We start from the raw sequence: 14,423 nt of genomic DNA on the forward strand, positions 1-14,423 counted from the left end.
ATTTCTTAGGAGACAGTCTAAACTTACCAGAGTTCTTTTGACAGCTAGGGTACCCTTTTTAACCCTTTTGGAAAAGTCAAATGCCCTTTGGGATTGTTAAAATTTGGCATGAATTTGTATAAAAAGTGGCTAAATGCATCGGAACTGTCAAGCTGTAAAGGGGTTTAGATCTCATGCACTTTAATTTTTTAAAAAGTCTGCAGTTTAAAAAAAAAGTCAGGGCTATTTCACGCTGTCTGTTGACAACAGCCTGAGTGTTATCATGATAGGATATGTGCTTCGTAACCTATCATTAACATTGTGGGTTGCCTGTCAGTTGAAAGTTTGACTAATCACCCAAGATGTTATAAAATCTTTAATATGGGTCTATGAATACAAATGCTTGCTATTACAAGGGATTAAGTACCTGAATTAAATATTTACTTTAATATGGGACTAAGTGATTGAAGGAAGTTAACTGTAGTCAATGCGTACTTAAACAATGAGAAATATTTTTTTAAATCGTGAAGCCATTTCATTTTCAGATTCTTTGGTGTGATTTTCCAGCCACGTTGGGCCTGGCGTTGATCCTGCCATCCCAGTGATTAGCAGGAGAGCTGGTTTCATTCTGGGCACCAAGCCGATAGTAATGCTTCCGATCCATGGTGCCTAACGTGATTGAGATCAGCATATTTAAATGAGTGATTAATCTAATTTAAATATGCAAAGTTCATTTGAGGCTGGAGTCTCCTGCCCCTGGGCTTCACTGGTTCTAGTGGCACAGTACGATGCCGGCGCCAGTCAGTACTGGTTTCCAAAATCAGAAACCAGACAGGATGGCCCCACTGGGGGCCCAAGGGCCATTGCAGCTCTCAGATGGTCAATGACAGGGCAGGGCAGTGTCCCTGGTACCCAGGCAGTACCAATGTGGCACCCTGGCAGTGTTAGCCTGGCTCTGCAGGGGTGCCATGGAAGTGCCCGGATGCCAAGCGGCAGTGCCCAAGTGTCAATGGGACACTGACGAGGAGTAGGGCCTGAGGGGGGCCATGCCCATGAAACTAGGGGTGCATGAAGCGGAGGGGGGACGGGACCTGAAGGGGTGTATGAAGGGTGGGGGGTGTGAAGGCGGTTATGAAGGGTGTGGGGTATGACGGGGGTTATGAAGGGTGGGGAGTGAAGGGGGCCGTGAAAGAGGGGGAACTGGAAGGGGAGGGGTGGCCTTAAATGTGGGGGCCCTCAGCAACCCAATAGCAGGTGTTTTCATTTGGGATGAGGGGGTCCATGCCCCAATGTTAATGGGGGTAGGGCTGAGTCACCCTCGTGCTTGAGTGGTATTGGTGGGGGGTCTCGCAGATATATTTAGTGATGGGGAGGTTGCCCTCTGCGGTTGAGGGTTGGAGGTGCTGCCCTTGTCTGTGGGTGGGGGGGGGGGGGGGGGTCACAGTGTCCATTGGTAACACCCCAATCTCTTAGTAGCCAGTCTTGCCGATGATTCCGTGAGAATCTCCAATTGTGATCTGGATGATGCCCAAATACTCAGCAGAAATCACTTTGTGAAATCCGCCCAAAATGACACGTAGTCAACTTTTGGGAGAATGTCCACAGTGGATATTGGGTGAGTTAGCATAAGGGTGTAAGGGCAAAGAGTGGTGGTGCATTGGTTGGCATGAGTTGTCACTATGTTGGTGCAGTGATATAAAGGGCCTTGAGGGGTGGATAGAAGGTCATAGGTTGGCATGGAGTATATTTAAGAGTCACGGGGTTGAGTATAGGGGCATAGGTTGGCATGAGACCATGGGGATTAATAGTCATAGGTTGGCATAAGGAGTATGAAAGGCTGTGAGCATGGGTCTGGCATAAGATGGCATGGGTTTGTGTGGATGGGCCATTTGTGAGGGGTGAGCTAATCTTGTTTGTTTACTTTTGTTCCTTACAAGTCCTGGAGCAACGAGCCTGGCCTTTCACAGGCTGCTAACAGGCAGCTCCAGTGGCTGCCTCCACCCTGATTCCAGGAGCCAAACTCCCCTTAACAACCCCCCACCCCACCCCCCCAGAATGAAATCTAGAACATCTGCCGCACTTTCTCCAGGGTTAGCGGAGTTGGGACTTTCCCCAGCTCTGTGCTCCCAACACGAGAATGAAAATCCAGGTTAGCCTTTCAGTTTAATTTCATGAATATATGAAGTTTTGATTTCCATATTTGTAGCAGCCTTCTGATATGTTACAATGATAACAATTTTACTCTTGTGCATGAAGTACTGGTCCAACCAGTGTAGTTAGTTTACAAAATAATGAGAGACCTTTTTTGATTATCCAAATTGAATGTCTGTAAAATAATGTGCTGCACATTATGAACAAAACATTGTGAGCAAAACAACCCATTATATACGTGGTTTCATTACTTCTGTAATTTTTTGGCCAAAATTTATATTTTAAGGAATGTAGTTCATTGCAATTTAAGAAGACAGTAACCAATAAACTTAACAACCTGTTCTTGTTCTGCTTTCAAGGAAAGGGCCAGAATTGAGAAGATCAAAGGAACACTTGTGCCAGATATAAGTTTCAACTAATATTATGTCTGAGAGGGTAAATCATCTACCCTATTTCTATGGCAGCATCACACGGGATGAAGCGGAGGACTTTCTGAAGCAGGCCGGAATGACTGACGGCCTCTACCTTTTGCGTCAGAGTCGCAACCACCTTGGGGGCTTTGCTTTGTCGATGGCATATAACAGAAAGTGTTATCACTACACGATAGAAAAAGAATTAAGTGGAAGTTATGTCATAACTGGAGGAAAGTCCCACAAGAGTCCTGTCGATATTATTGAGTACCATACCGAAGAGGGTGATGGTCTCATCTGTCTTCTGAAAAAACCATGTAATCGACCAAAGGGAATCGAACCAAAGACTGGGCCTTTTGAAGACCTGAAGGACCATTTGATCAGGGAATACGTTCAACAGACATGGAACTTACAGGTAATAAAGTTGTTTTGTTGGCTTCTTATTTCAATAGAAGTATGTATGTTTGTATTGTATTCCGAAAAAGGATTTAGTAACAGTGTGGGCCTCATGTATCTCACCAGCCGGAGTGTTATCTATGGAGACAAGCATGTGTACAGCAAAAAGTTGGTATCAGTTGATCTGCCTGTTTGACCTTTACTTTTCATATCCTAAAGACCAATCATCTTGTTAGTGAGTGAGTAATGTTTAGCTCATCCCACCCATGGTTAAACGACTTGCAAGGAAAAAAAAACCAAGTGAAATAAAAATATTGGGGCAAAGGTAGGTCATTCAGCCCATGAGGCCTGTGCTGTCATTCAGTTTGATCATAGCTTATCTGTATCTCAATTACTAACATCTGGGGACTTGTGGCCAAGTTGGGAGAGCTGTTTCACAAACTAGTCAAGCAACACCCTGACATAGTCATACTCACAGAATCATACCTTACAGACAATGTCCCAGACACCATTATCACCACTCCTGGGTATGTCCTGTCTCACCGACAGGACAGACCCAGCAGAGGTGATGGCACAGTGGTATATAGTCGGGAGGGAGTTGCCCTGGGATCCCACAACATTGACTCTGGACCCCATGAAGTCTAATGAGACAGAGAGCTAAGCGATTCCACAATGAGCACATCAGATCTAAGCTCTGCAGTCCTGCCACATCCAGCGGTGAATGGTGGTGGACAATTAAACAACTCACTGGAGGCGGAGGCGCCACATGTGGCACAGTGATTAGCATTGCTGCCTACAGCACTGAGGACCTGCGTTCGAATCCCGACTCGAGGTCACTGTCTGTGTTGATATGGGCGAGGTGTTTTCAGAACCCCAAAATGTATCATGGAGTTCAACCAATCTCTCCCTTTAATGGATTGTTGCTTTTGAAGCACACGGCTTGTTCTCCAGGTGTGATATTACAATTATGGACACGTGGGTTTTTAAACACCAAACAATGTTTATTCCATGAACTCAACTTAACATCTTAAATAAACATTGGATCTCTTAACACCCCTTACTTCAAAGATAACGCCAAAAATATTACAACAGTAAATAATTCCTCAAAATGTTTGTTCAAACTTCCAAGAGGCTTAATACCTTTAAACTGAATCGCATCAGGTTAAAGGCTTTGCTATTATGAGTTTAAATCACCCAAATGATCCAGAGATAGTCTTTCATGGCAGAGATCACAGCAAATCCAGCTCACTGCAAAACACAGACACTCCCCAAGTCCTTTTCCTCCAAACTGACTTCAAAATGGCTGACCTGAGCTCAGCTCCACCCACTCTCTGACATCACTGTTTTCTTAAAGGTACATTGCTTAAACATCCATGTCTTAAAGGTACTCTCACATGACACCTCCCCCCAAGAAAAAAAAAATAAACCATCAACTTCAAGATGGTTTCATTTTTCACTTTTGCACCATCCACTAAGAAATGCACACAGTAAATATACATTTTCATTTAAAGAAAACAACACACTCAAACAGGTATAATAATATAGTCCATTTTACTTTGTTCTTCTTCCTCCAACCGAAAACCTTCTCAATTGATCACATTCGTGACAAAGCATCGGCTAGCACATTTTCCCGTCCTGCCACATGTACTATTTTTAAATGCAATGGCTGTAACAATAAACTCCAGCGAAACAGCCTTGCATTGTTATTCCGGAATCGCTCCAAAAACGTCAATGGATTATGATCAGTATATATAATGGTGTCAGATGGATTGCTGGTCACATAAATGTGAAAATGTTGCAAAGCCAGCGCCAAACTCAAAGTCTCCTTCTCAATCATCGAATACTTTTTCTGGTGAGAATTCAATTTCTTTGAAAAGTAACCAACAGGCCACTCTAGCCCTTCGTCGTCGTCTTGTAGAAGCACCGCACCTACGCCCACATCGCTCGCATCAACAGCTACTTTGAAGGGTTTGGTATAATTTGGGATGACTAACACAGGAGCAGTGGTTAACACAGCCTTCAGGTCGTCAAATGCCTGTTGACACTCCGCTGTCCACTGGAATTTGTTACGCTTCTTGAGCAAGTCCGTCAGTGGAGCGACCATACTGCTAAAATTTGGTACAAATTTCCGGTAAAATCCACTCATACCAAGAAATCGCATTATTTCCCATCGTGTCGAGGGTATCGGAAACTCCCCAATAACCTTTGTTTTCACATCCCGTGGGACTAGTCGACCCTGTCCGATTGTATAGCCAAGGAAAGTGACTTAGGCTTTTCCAAATTCACTTTTGGCCAAGTTTATCACCAAACCCACCTCCTGAAGTCGATCGAATAACTCCCTCAGATGTTTTAAATGTTCTTTCCATGTCTGGCTGAAAACTACCAGATCGTCGATGTATACCGCACAATTGCGTAATCCTGAAACAACTGTATTAGTTAACTGTTGAAATGTTGCTGGGGTGTTTTTCATGCTAAATGGCATAACTCTGAACTGGTATATACCATCTGGAGTCACAAAAGCTGAAATCTCCTTCGCCCTTTCAGATAAAGGTACTTGCCAGTAACCTTTCAGTAAATCCAATTTGGAAATAAAAGCGGATTCTCCCACTTTCTCAATGCAATCCTCCAAATGTGGGATAGGATAAGAGTCTGTTCTTGGAACTGCATTCACCTTTCAATAGTCCGCACACAACCGTTGGGTACCGTCTGGTTTAGATACCATCACTATGGGTGAGGTCCATTGGCTGCAACCCACTTCAATTATGCCATTCTTCAGCACACTCTCAATCTCTCTGTTAACCTGTGCCAATTTTAAAGGATTAAGTCTATATGGATGTTGTTTGATAGGAACAGCATTTCCCACATCTACATCATGTATAGCCATTTTAGTACTTCCCAATTTATCTCTACAACCTTGCCCATGTGATATCAATAACTCTTTCAGGTCAGTTTGTTTTTCCTCTGGAAGGTAACTTAACAATTCATCCCAATTTTTAAGAACATCCTCATTTTCCAATTTTATTTGAGGTATGTCAAATTCACAGTCATCTGGATTTGGTTCGTCACTTTGAGTTAGAATCATTAAAACCTCCTTTTTCTCTCCTTCCCTTTCAAAGTACCTTTTAAGCATATTCACATGACACACTCGGTGACTCTTCCTTCTATCTGGTGTTTTTACCACATAATTCACCTCACTTAATTTCCTTTCAATCTGATACGATCCACAAAACCTAGCTTTTAAAGGCTCACCTACCACTGGTAACAACACTAAAACTTTATCCCCACTGGCAAAACTACGAACTTTGGATTTCTTGTCCGCTCCCCGTTTCATCACATTTTGTGCAACTTTCAAATGTTGTCTCCCAATTCACCTGCTCTATTTAATTGTTCCCTAAAATTTGACACGTAATCCAATAGTGTAATTTCCGATTTCTCACCCACCAAATTTTCCTTAATCAATTTAAGTGGTCCTCTTACCTCATGACCAAAAATTAGTTCAAAAGGACTAAATTTGGTAGACTCATTAGGTGCATCCCGAATTGCAAACAATACGAATGGAATTCCTTTATCCCAATCCTCTGGATAATCTTGACAATACGTCCTCAACATTGTCTTTAATGTCTGATGCCACCTTTCTAATGCTCCCTGCGATTCTGGATGGTACGCAGTTGATTTAAATTGTTTTATTCCTAAGCTATCCATAACTTCTTTGAATAACTTTGAAGTAAAATTTGATCCTTGATCTGATTGAATTTCTGTTGGTAGTCCATATCTAGTAAAGAATTGAAGTAACTCCTCCACAATCCTTTTAGCTGTAATATTACGTACTGGAATGGCCTCTGGAAACCTAGTAGACTCATCCATTATAGTCAAAAGATATTGATTCCCACTTTTTGTTTTAGGAAGCGATCCTACACAATCAATTATGACCCTCGTAAAAGGTTCCTCAAATGCTGGAATGGGTATTAAGGGCGCTGGTTTTATCACTGCTTGAGGTTTACCTATAACTTGACATGTGTGACATGATTGACAAAATGTAACTACGTCTTTATGTAGTCCAGGCAAATGAAAATGTTTCTGGATTTTAGCTTGAGTTTTCCTTATTCCCAAATGACCTCCCACTGGTACCTCATGTGCAACTCGCAACACCTCCTTTCTATACCCTACCGGCAATACTACTTGATGAACTTCTGCCCACTTTTCATCCGCCTGCATATGTACAAGTCTCCATTTTCTCATCAAGACATCATTTTTACGGTAATAACACTCTGGTATACTCTCAGATTCCTCTTCCGTATATGCTTTCTGATAAATCCGTTTTATTTCTACATCTTTCTGTTGTAACTCCGCCAATTTTCCTGAACTAAAAATATCCACCTCATCCTCCACCTGTTCTTGTTCTTTTTCAACCATCTGATCAAAAATCGTTTCTGATAATTACACTTCAACTTCATCTTCACTCTTTGATTTCTCCTCTTGTCTTAACCTGTGACTTTGCGACCTTGTTACTACACAATCTGGAAAAATCCCAGGATATTTGTCCTTCAACCCTTCAGTTGTCTGATTTTTCACTGGCTTATCAACCACAGTAGGCATCACTCCCACCTGCGATCCAGCTATATCATTACTGAAGATAAACTGTATTCCTGGATAAGATAGTTTATATATTACTCCTACTACCACTTCATCACTCTTCACTGGACTTTCCAACCTTACCTTATATAATGGAATGCTACTCCTCTCACCCTGAATTTCACATATCACCACCTTTTCTGGCAACATTCTTCCCAGCCTACATAATTCCTCATCTCTTACCATTAAAGATTGACTAGCCCCTGTATCTCTTAACATTGTGACTTCTTTACCTGCTCCTCCTGATACACATGAGTAAACTTTACCCACACAAGTAAATTCTTTAAATACATCTGGCACCTTCTTAACAATTACTTCTTGAACAGGCTGTACAATCGTTTGCACCTCCTTCGCTTCCCTTGGGCTTTCCTCTACCACTCTAATAAACCCCACTGTCTTATCCTGTTTTACCACATCAGCCTTCCCAGTGCTTTTCTTCAACCACCAACACTGTGACTTTACATGGCCTAGTTTATTACAGTGAAAACATTTGAAACTTTTCATTTCTTTTCCACCCTCCTGGATTTCTTTTTTAATCTGAGGTACACTCTCTTTATTGTCTCACATCAGATCACCTTTACCTTTACCACTTGAGTATTTCTCATGTCCCCAGTTTCTACCCCTCACCGGCTGAAACTGATATTGGAAACCAATCTTTGATTTATGAGCTAATTCATAATCATCTGCCATTTCTGCTGCTAATCTCACAGTTTTAACCCTTTGTCCTTCCACATGAGTTCTCACTACATCAGGAATTGAATTTTTAAACTCCTCCAAAAGCATAATTTCTCTGAGAGCTTCATACGTTTGGCCTATTTCCAAAGCCCTTATTCACCTCTCAAAATTACTCTGTTTGAGCCTTTCAAGCTCCATGTATGTTTGACCAAATTCTTTCCTTAAATTTCTAAACCTTTGTCTGTAAGCTTCAGGCACTAGCTCATATGCACTTAAGATGGATTTCTTCACCTCCTCATACATTCCAGATATCTCCTCCGGTGGAGATGCAAACACTTCACTAGCCCTACCTACCAGCTTTGTTTGAATCAGTAATACCCACATGTCCTATGGCCATTACATTTGTTTAGCTACCTTTTCAAATGAAATTAAAAAGGCTTCAACCTCCTTCTCGTCAAACCTTGGCAATGCTTGGTCATATTTAAATAGATCCCCATCCCGTCTTCGACTATGACGCTCTGTCTCATTATCCTCATCCATCTCCTCCAACTGTCCGTGTCCCTTTTGCGTCTGACAATTTTAACTGATTTTCATGTTTCAGAACCATTTTACGAAGTTCAAACTCTCTCACTTTTTCCCTTTCCTCTCTATCTCTTTCTTTATTTCTTTCTTCTCTCCTTTTCTTTTTCCTCTCTATCTCTTTCTCTTTCTTTTTCCGCTCTCTCTCTTTCGTATTCAAGCCGCTTTAATTCTTTCTCATGTTCCATTTGTTTAATTTGCAACTGAATTTTTGCCATTTCCCATGATTCAAACTCCATCTCAGGCAACTTTAAATTCTTAACCACCGCCATAATTACCTCATCTTTTCGCATTTTGTCAGGTAATATTAACTGCAATGTTTTTGCCAGACCCAACATTCTGCTTTTCATCTCTGTCCGTAAAGTACTGCGTGTGACCGTCTCCACCCCAAAAAACACCTGAGCCTATGAACGAGCCATTATCCACAACACACTCCCCATTTAAACTAAAATACCACACCGGAAAAGCAACAATCCTTCACTGTCTTTAAGTTCACAAAAGCCAATCCAATAGATAGACTTTTATCCCGGACGAGCCCCCAATTGTTATGGGCGAGGCGTTTTCAAACCCCCAAAATGTATCATGGAGTTCAACCAACCTCTCCCTTTAATGGATTGTTGCTTTTGAAGCACGCGCTCCAGGAGTGATATTACAATTATGGACATGTGGGTTTTTAAACACAAAACAATGTTTATTCCATGAACTCAACTTAACATCTTAAATAAACATTGGATTTCTTAACACCCCTTACTTCAAAGATAACTCCGAAAATATTACAACACTAAATAATCCTTCAGTTCCCTTTCAACATCCATGAGACTTAACACCTTTAAACAGAAACACATCAGGTTAAAGGCTTTACTATTATGAGTTTAAATCACCCAAATGATCCAGAGATAGTCTTTCATGGCAGAGATCATGGAAAATCCAGCTCACTGCAAAACACAAACACTCCCCAAGCTCTTTTCCTCCAATCTGACTTCAAAATGGCTGACCTGAGCTCCGCTCCACCCACTCTCTGACATCACTGTTTTCTTAAAGGTACATTGCTTAAACATCCATGTCTTAAAGGTACTCTCACATGACAGTGTGGAGTTTGTACATTCTCCCCATGTCTGAGTGGGTTTTACATATGTTTTGTTATGCACTTGACGTAGCATAAACTGCTTCCTTGATGTGCACTCTGACAAAGGAAGGTTCAGACTTGGAGATAGCTTTAACATGTTTATTACTGTCAACAATTCTCCTACTTGGATTCGACTCAACTGTTAATCCTACTTATAGCTACTCAGACTGAAGAACCAGTCTGCTACAATCCACGTGGTGGGTATGATGTTCAATCAACCCTGTGTCTGTACTCACTGAGTGTCTTCACTGGAAAGAGACTGAGCATGTGTGCTGTGTCCTTATATATGGGTTGGTGTAATGCCCTCCTGTGGTTGTGTCACCTCTGTGTGTATCTTGAATGCCCATTTGTCGTGTCCTATCTTACTGACCTATTGGTTGACTGTCTGTGTGTCATGTCTCTGGTGCTCCCTATAGTGTCTAGCTAAGTGTAGTGTATGTACATGAACCCTTTGTGTACTTGCATTGATGTATATCACCACATCACCCCTTTTTTTGTGTTACATATTTTCTGTACAGTGTTAAAGAAAATTGAACAAACTAGGTAAATGAATGATGCTATGTGCAAGTTATGATGACTGTCATGACTGTACAATAGTATACAAGACCAAATAATAGTTGCTATGACTTTGAGGATAAGGCAATACAAAATAAAAGTTATGAGTCCGAAGTTCATGAATTTATATGGTCTGGTATAGAAGTGCCAATGGTGACGTTGTCATTCCCTTGTGAACGCCATCAGTGTCCTGGTGTTTGGTCATCAGGAGGTGTTCAAGTGTTCAAATCACTTCATTTGCTGATTTGGAGTCTGTTTCTTTTTTTTCGATGCTTATGGTAGCAATTCTTGATGGCATCTGTCCTGAAAGCCATGTTGCCTGTTGGTAGTGCAGCAAACGTGAATTGGTAAGGTGCATCGTCCTGCCATGGTGTGTCATTGTACTGAGCTGAGCAGTAACCGTGTTCCTCATTTGCAGGGTTGTACCATGTCGTTCCAGTCGTAGTTCCATTGGTGTTGTTTTTGTTGTGCTTGTTGTCGACGTTGTTGCCTTTGGTGCACTTCTTTCTATTGGCTTCAATGTTGTTGTTGTGTTGGTTGCGCTCAAGGACCACACTCTGTGGATAATACGAGTCCTTCACACAATTACTCATGTCAGCGTCCTTTGTGGCATCATCTGTTTTCTTGAGCGTGCCGTCACTGAGTCCGCGGCGCACCCCGTCTGGAGTCATATCCGGCTTACTTGAATCAGCTGTGGCTTGTGGAGGCTCCCTGTCTGGAGTCTGGTCTGTTTCACCTGAGTCAGTTTTGGCTTGTCGATGCTCCCCGTCTGGAGTCTGGCCTGTTTCACCTGAGTCAGTTTTGGTGTCTTGACGCTCCACGTCCGGAGTCATTGCAGGTTCACTTGAGTCAGCTGAGGTTTCTTCTTGCTCCACGTCCGGAGTCATTGCAGGTTCACTTGAGTCAGCTGAGGTTTCTTCTTGCTCTCCGTCCGGAGTCATTTCAGGGTCACTTGAATCTTCTGAGGTTTCTTGATGCTCCCTGTCCGGAGTCAAAATATTCAGGAATGCATTTGCTTGTGGAGAGGCTCGAGTGAATGAGGTTTGAAGTATCGTGGTGTCACCGGAGTCACCAGTAACCTCACTGTGATTGTCGAGTGCCTCTGTACATTCTAGCTGAGGTCTGTCACGTTGCACATCTGGTATGGGAAGTGGGATGCCGTCGTCACTTGTCGCACATACAGTGGGTAGAGCCTCAGTGCGTTCTTGTCGTTCACTTGAACGTGGTAGACTGTCATAGTCTGCTTGCTGTACACTTCATCGTGGCAGACTGTTAAAATAAACTTTAAAGTACCCAATTCATTTTTATTCCAATGAAGGGGCAATTTAGCATGGCCAATCCACCAAGCCTGCACATCTTTGGGTTGTGGGGGCGAGACCCATGCAGGCACGGGGAGAATGTGCAAACTCCCCATGGACAGTGACCCAAGGCCAGGATCGAACCCGTGCGGCCCCCATCCTTAATGAGAACAGAGCCCAGCACATGAACGAAGACTAAAGTTTTTGCATGCACATTCAGCCTGAAGTGCTGAGTGGATGATCCACCTCGGCCTCCTACTGCGTCAGCCACCATAATAGGTATCAGTCTTCAGCCGATGTGTTCACTTCACATGATATCATGAAGCATCTGGAAGCAGCACTGGATACAGCTAAGACAATGAGCCTTGAGACTATCCTGCCTGTAGTACTGAAGACTTGGGCTGCAGAACTACTCTCACCCCCTGGCCAAGCTTTTCCAGTACAACATTGCTACCTAGCTGATGATCTGGAAAGTTCCCCCTGGTATGTCCTGTCCACAAATCACAAATTTGCAAGACAAACCCAATTCAGTCAAATACTGCTCCATCAGTCTACTCTCATTCATCAACAAAGCGATGGAAGTTTAATTGACAGTGCAGTCAAGCAGCACTTGTCATCAATAACCTGCTCACCAATGCTCAGTTTGGGCTCAGCCATGACCACTGGCCTTTACCCGACTTCATTGCATCCTTTGTCAAATATAGACAAAATTGCAGAATTCAGGAGATTGGTCCTCAACCAGTGTGCCTTCGACATCCATGCAGCATTTGACCGAGTGAGGTATCAAGGGACTTGAGCAAAACAGGAGTTAATGGGAATCAGGGAAAACTCTACACTAATTTTAAGTCATACCCAAAACATAGAAGATGGGTGTGCTCTTTGGAGGCCAATCACCTTAGCTCCAGGACATTGCTGCAAGAGTTCCTTAAGGCATTATCTTAAACCCACCTATCTTCAGTTGCTTTATCAATGACCTTCCTTCCATTGTAAGATCAGGGGCGGGATTCTCCCCTACCCGGCGGGGCGGGGGGGGGGGGTTCCGGCGTAATGGAGTGGCAGCAACCACTCCGGCGTCGGGCTGCCCCAAAGGTGCGGCACCTTTAGGAGTCAAGCCCTCACCTTGAGGGGCTAGGCCCATAGCCTTTGGCGCCACGCCAGCCGGGGCGGGTGCGTCAGCGGCTGCTGACATCATCCCCGCGCATGCGCAGGGGAGGGGGACTCTTCCGCCTCTGCCACAGTGAAGACCATGGCGAAGGCGGAAGAAAAAGAGTGCCCCCACGGCACAGGCCCGCCCGCAGATCGGTGGGCCCCGATCGCGGGCCAGGCCACCGTGGGGGCACCCCCAGGGCCAGATTGCCCCGCGCCCCCCCTCAGGACCCCGGAGCCTGCCCGCGTCACCTTGTCCCACCATTCAAAAATTGGTTTAATCCACGCTGGCGGGACAGGCATTCCAGCAGCGGGACTTCGGCCCATCGCGGGCCGGAGAATCGGCGTGGGTGGGCCCGTCGACCGTCGTGGCACGATTCCCGCCCCCGCCAACCGGCGGGCCACGATTCCCGCCCCTGCCGAATCTCTGGTGGCGGAGACTTTGCGACATGGCGGGGGCGGGATTCACGCCAGACCCCGGCGATTCTCCGACCCGGCGGGAGGTCGGAGAATCCCATCCAAGAATGGGAGTATTCACTTTTGACTGTTAAGTACTATTCACGACTCAGAAATTGAAACAGTCCCTGCCCATGTGCAACAAGACTTGGACAACATTCAGGGTATGGCTAATATGGGGTGGGAATGTTACTTGCCACCTAAGTGGCAGGCAATGACCATCTCCAACAAAAGAGAATCTAACCATTTCTCCTGATATTCAATGGCATTAACATCGCTAAATCCCCTACTATCGAAATCCTGAGGATTGCCATTGACGGAGAACTTCATAAGGTCAGCCATTTAAATATTGTGGCTACAGGTCATAGGCTGGGAACTCATGTGATGAGAAACTTGACTCCCAACTCACCAAGGCACAAGTCAGAGTTTGATGGAATACTCTCCACTTGTCTGGATGAGCTCCAAAAACACTCAACAGATTCAACACCATCCAAAATAAAGAAGCCCGCTTGTTTGCCATTCCATCCACTACCTTAAAACATGCATTCCCTCCACCACACATAGCAGCAGTATTGTTACCATTTAAGATGCATGGCAGCAACTTAGCAAGGCTCCTTTGACAGCACCTTCCAAATCCATACTTAGAGGGAAGTTTCATTGATTTCATAGAATTTACAGTGCAGAAGGAGGCCATTCAGCCCATTGAGTCTGCACCGACTCTTGGAAAGAGCATCCTACCCAACTCCACACCTCCACCCTATCCCCATAACCCAGTAACCCCACCCAACACTAAAGACAATTTTGAACACTAAGGGCAATTTAGCATGGCCAATCCACCTAACCTGCACATTTTTGGACTGTGGGAGGAAACCGGAGCACCCGGAGGAAACCCACGCACACACGGGGAGAACATGCAGACTCCGCACAGACAGTGACCCAAGCTGGGAATCGAACCTGGGACCCTGGAGCTGTGAAGCAATTGTGCTAACCACTATGCTACCGCGCTGCCCAGGGGTGATG

The 14,423-nt window shown here is 44.1% G+C and overlaps 1 protein-coding gene across 5 annotated transcripts in view; it reads left to right on the top strand.

Moving 5' to 3' along the window:
• Nucleotides 1–14,423, top strand: part of syk (spleen tyrosine kinase) — a 458,870-nt gene that overhangs the window by 295,194 nt on the left and 149,253 nt on the right. For all 5 annotated transcript variants that reach the window (XM_072516819.1, XM_072516816.1, XM_072516820.1 and 2 more), the window contains one exon: nucleotides 2,490–2,955. In XM_072516819.1, coding sequence (XP_072372920.1) covers nucleotides 2,554–2,955 — 402 coding nt within the window. In that variant the 5' untranslated portion in view covers nucleotides 2,490–2,553. The remainder of the gene's footprint in view (nucleotides 1–2,489; nucleotides 2,956–14,423) is intronic.

Source organism: Scyliorhinus torazame, chromosome 9 (assembly GCF_047496885.1).
Source record: "Scyliorhinus torazame isolate Kashiwa2021f chromosome 9, sScyTor2.1, whole genome shotgun sequence".
Classification (NCBI taxonomy): Eukaryota; Metazoa; Chordata; class Chondrichthyes; order Carcharhiniformes; family Scyliorhinidae; genus Scyliorhinus; species Scyliorhinus torazame.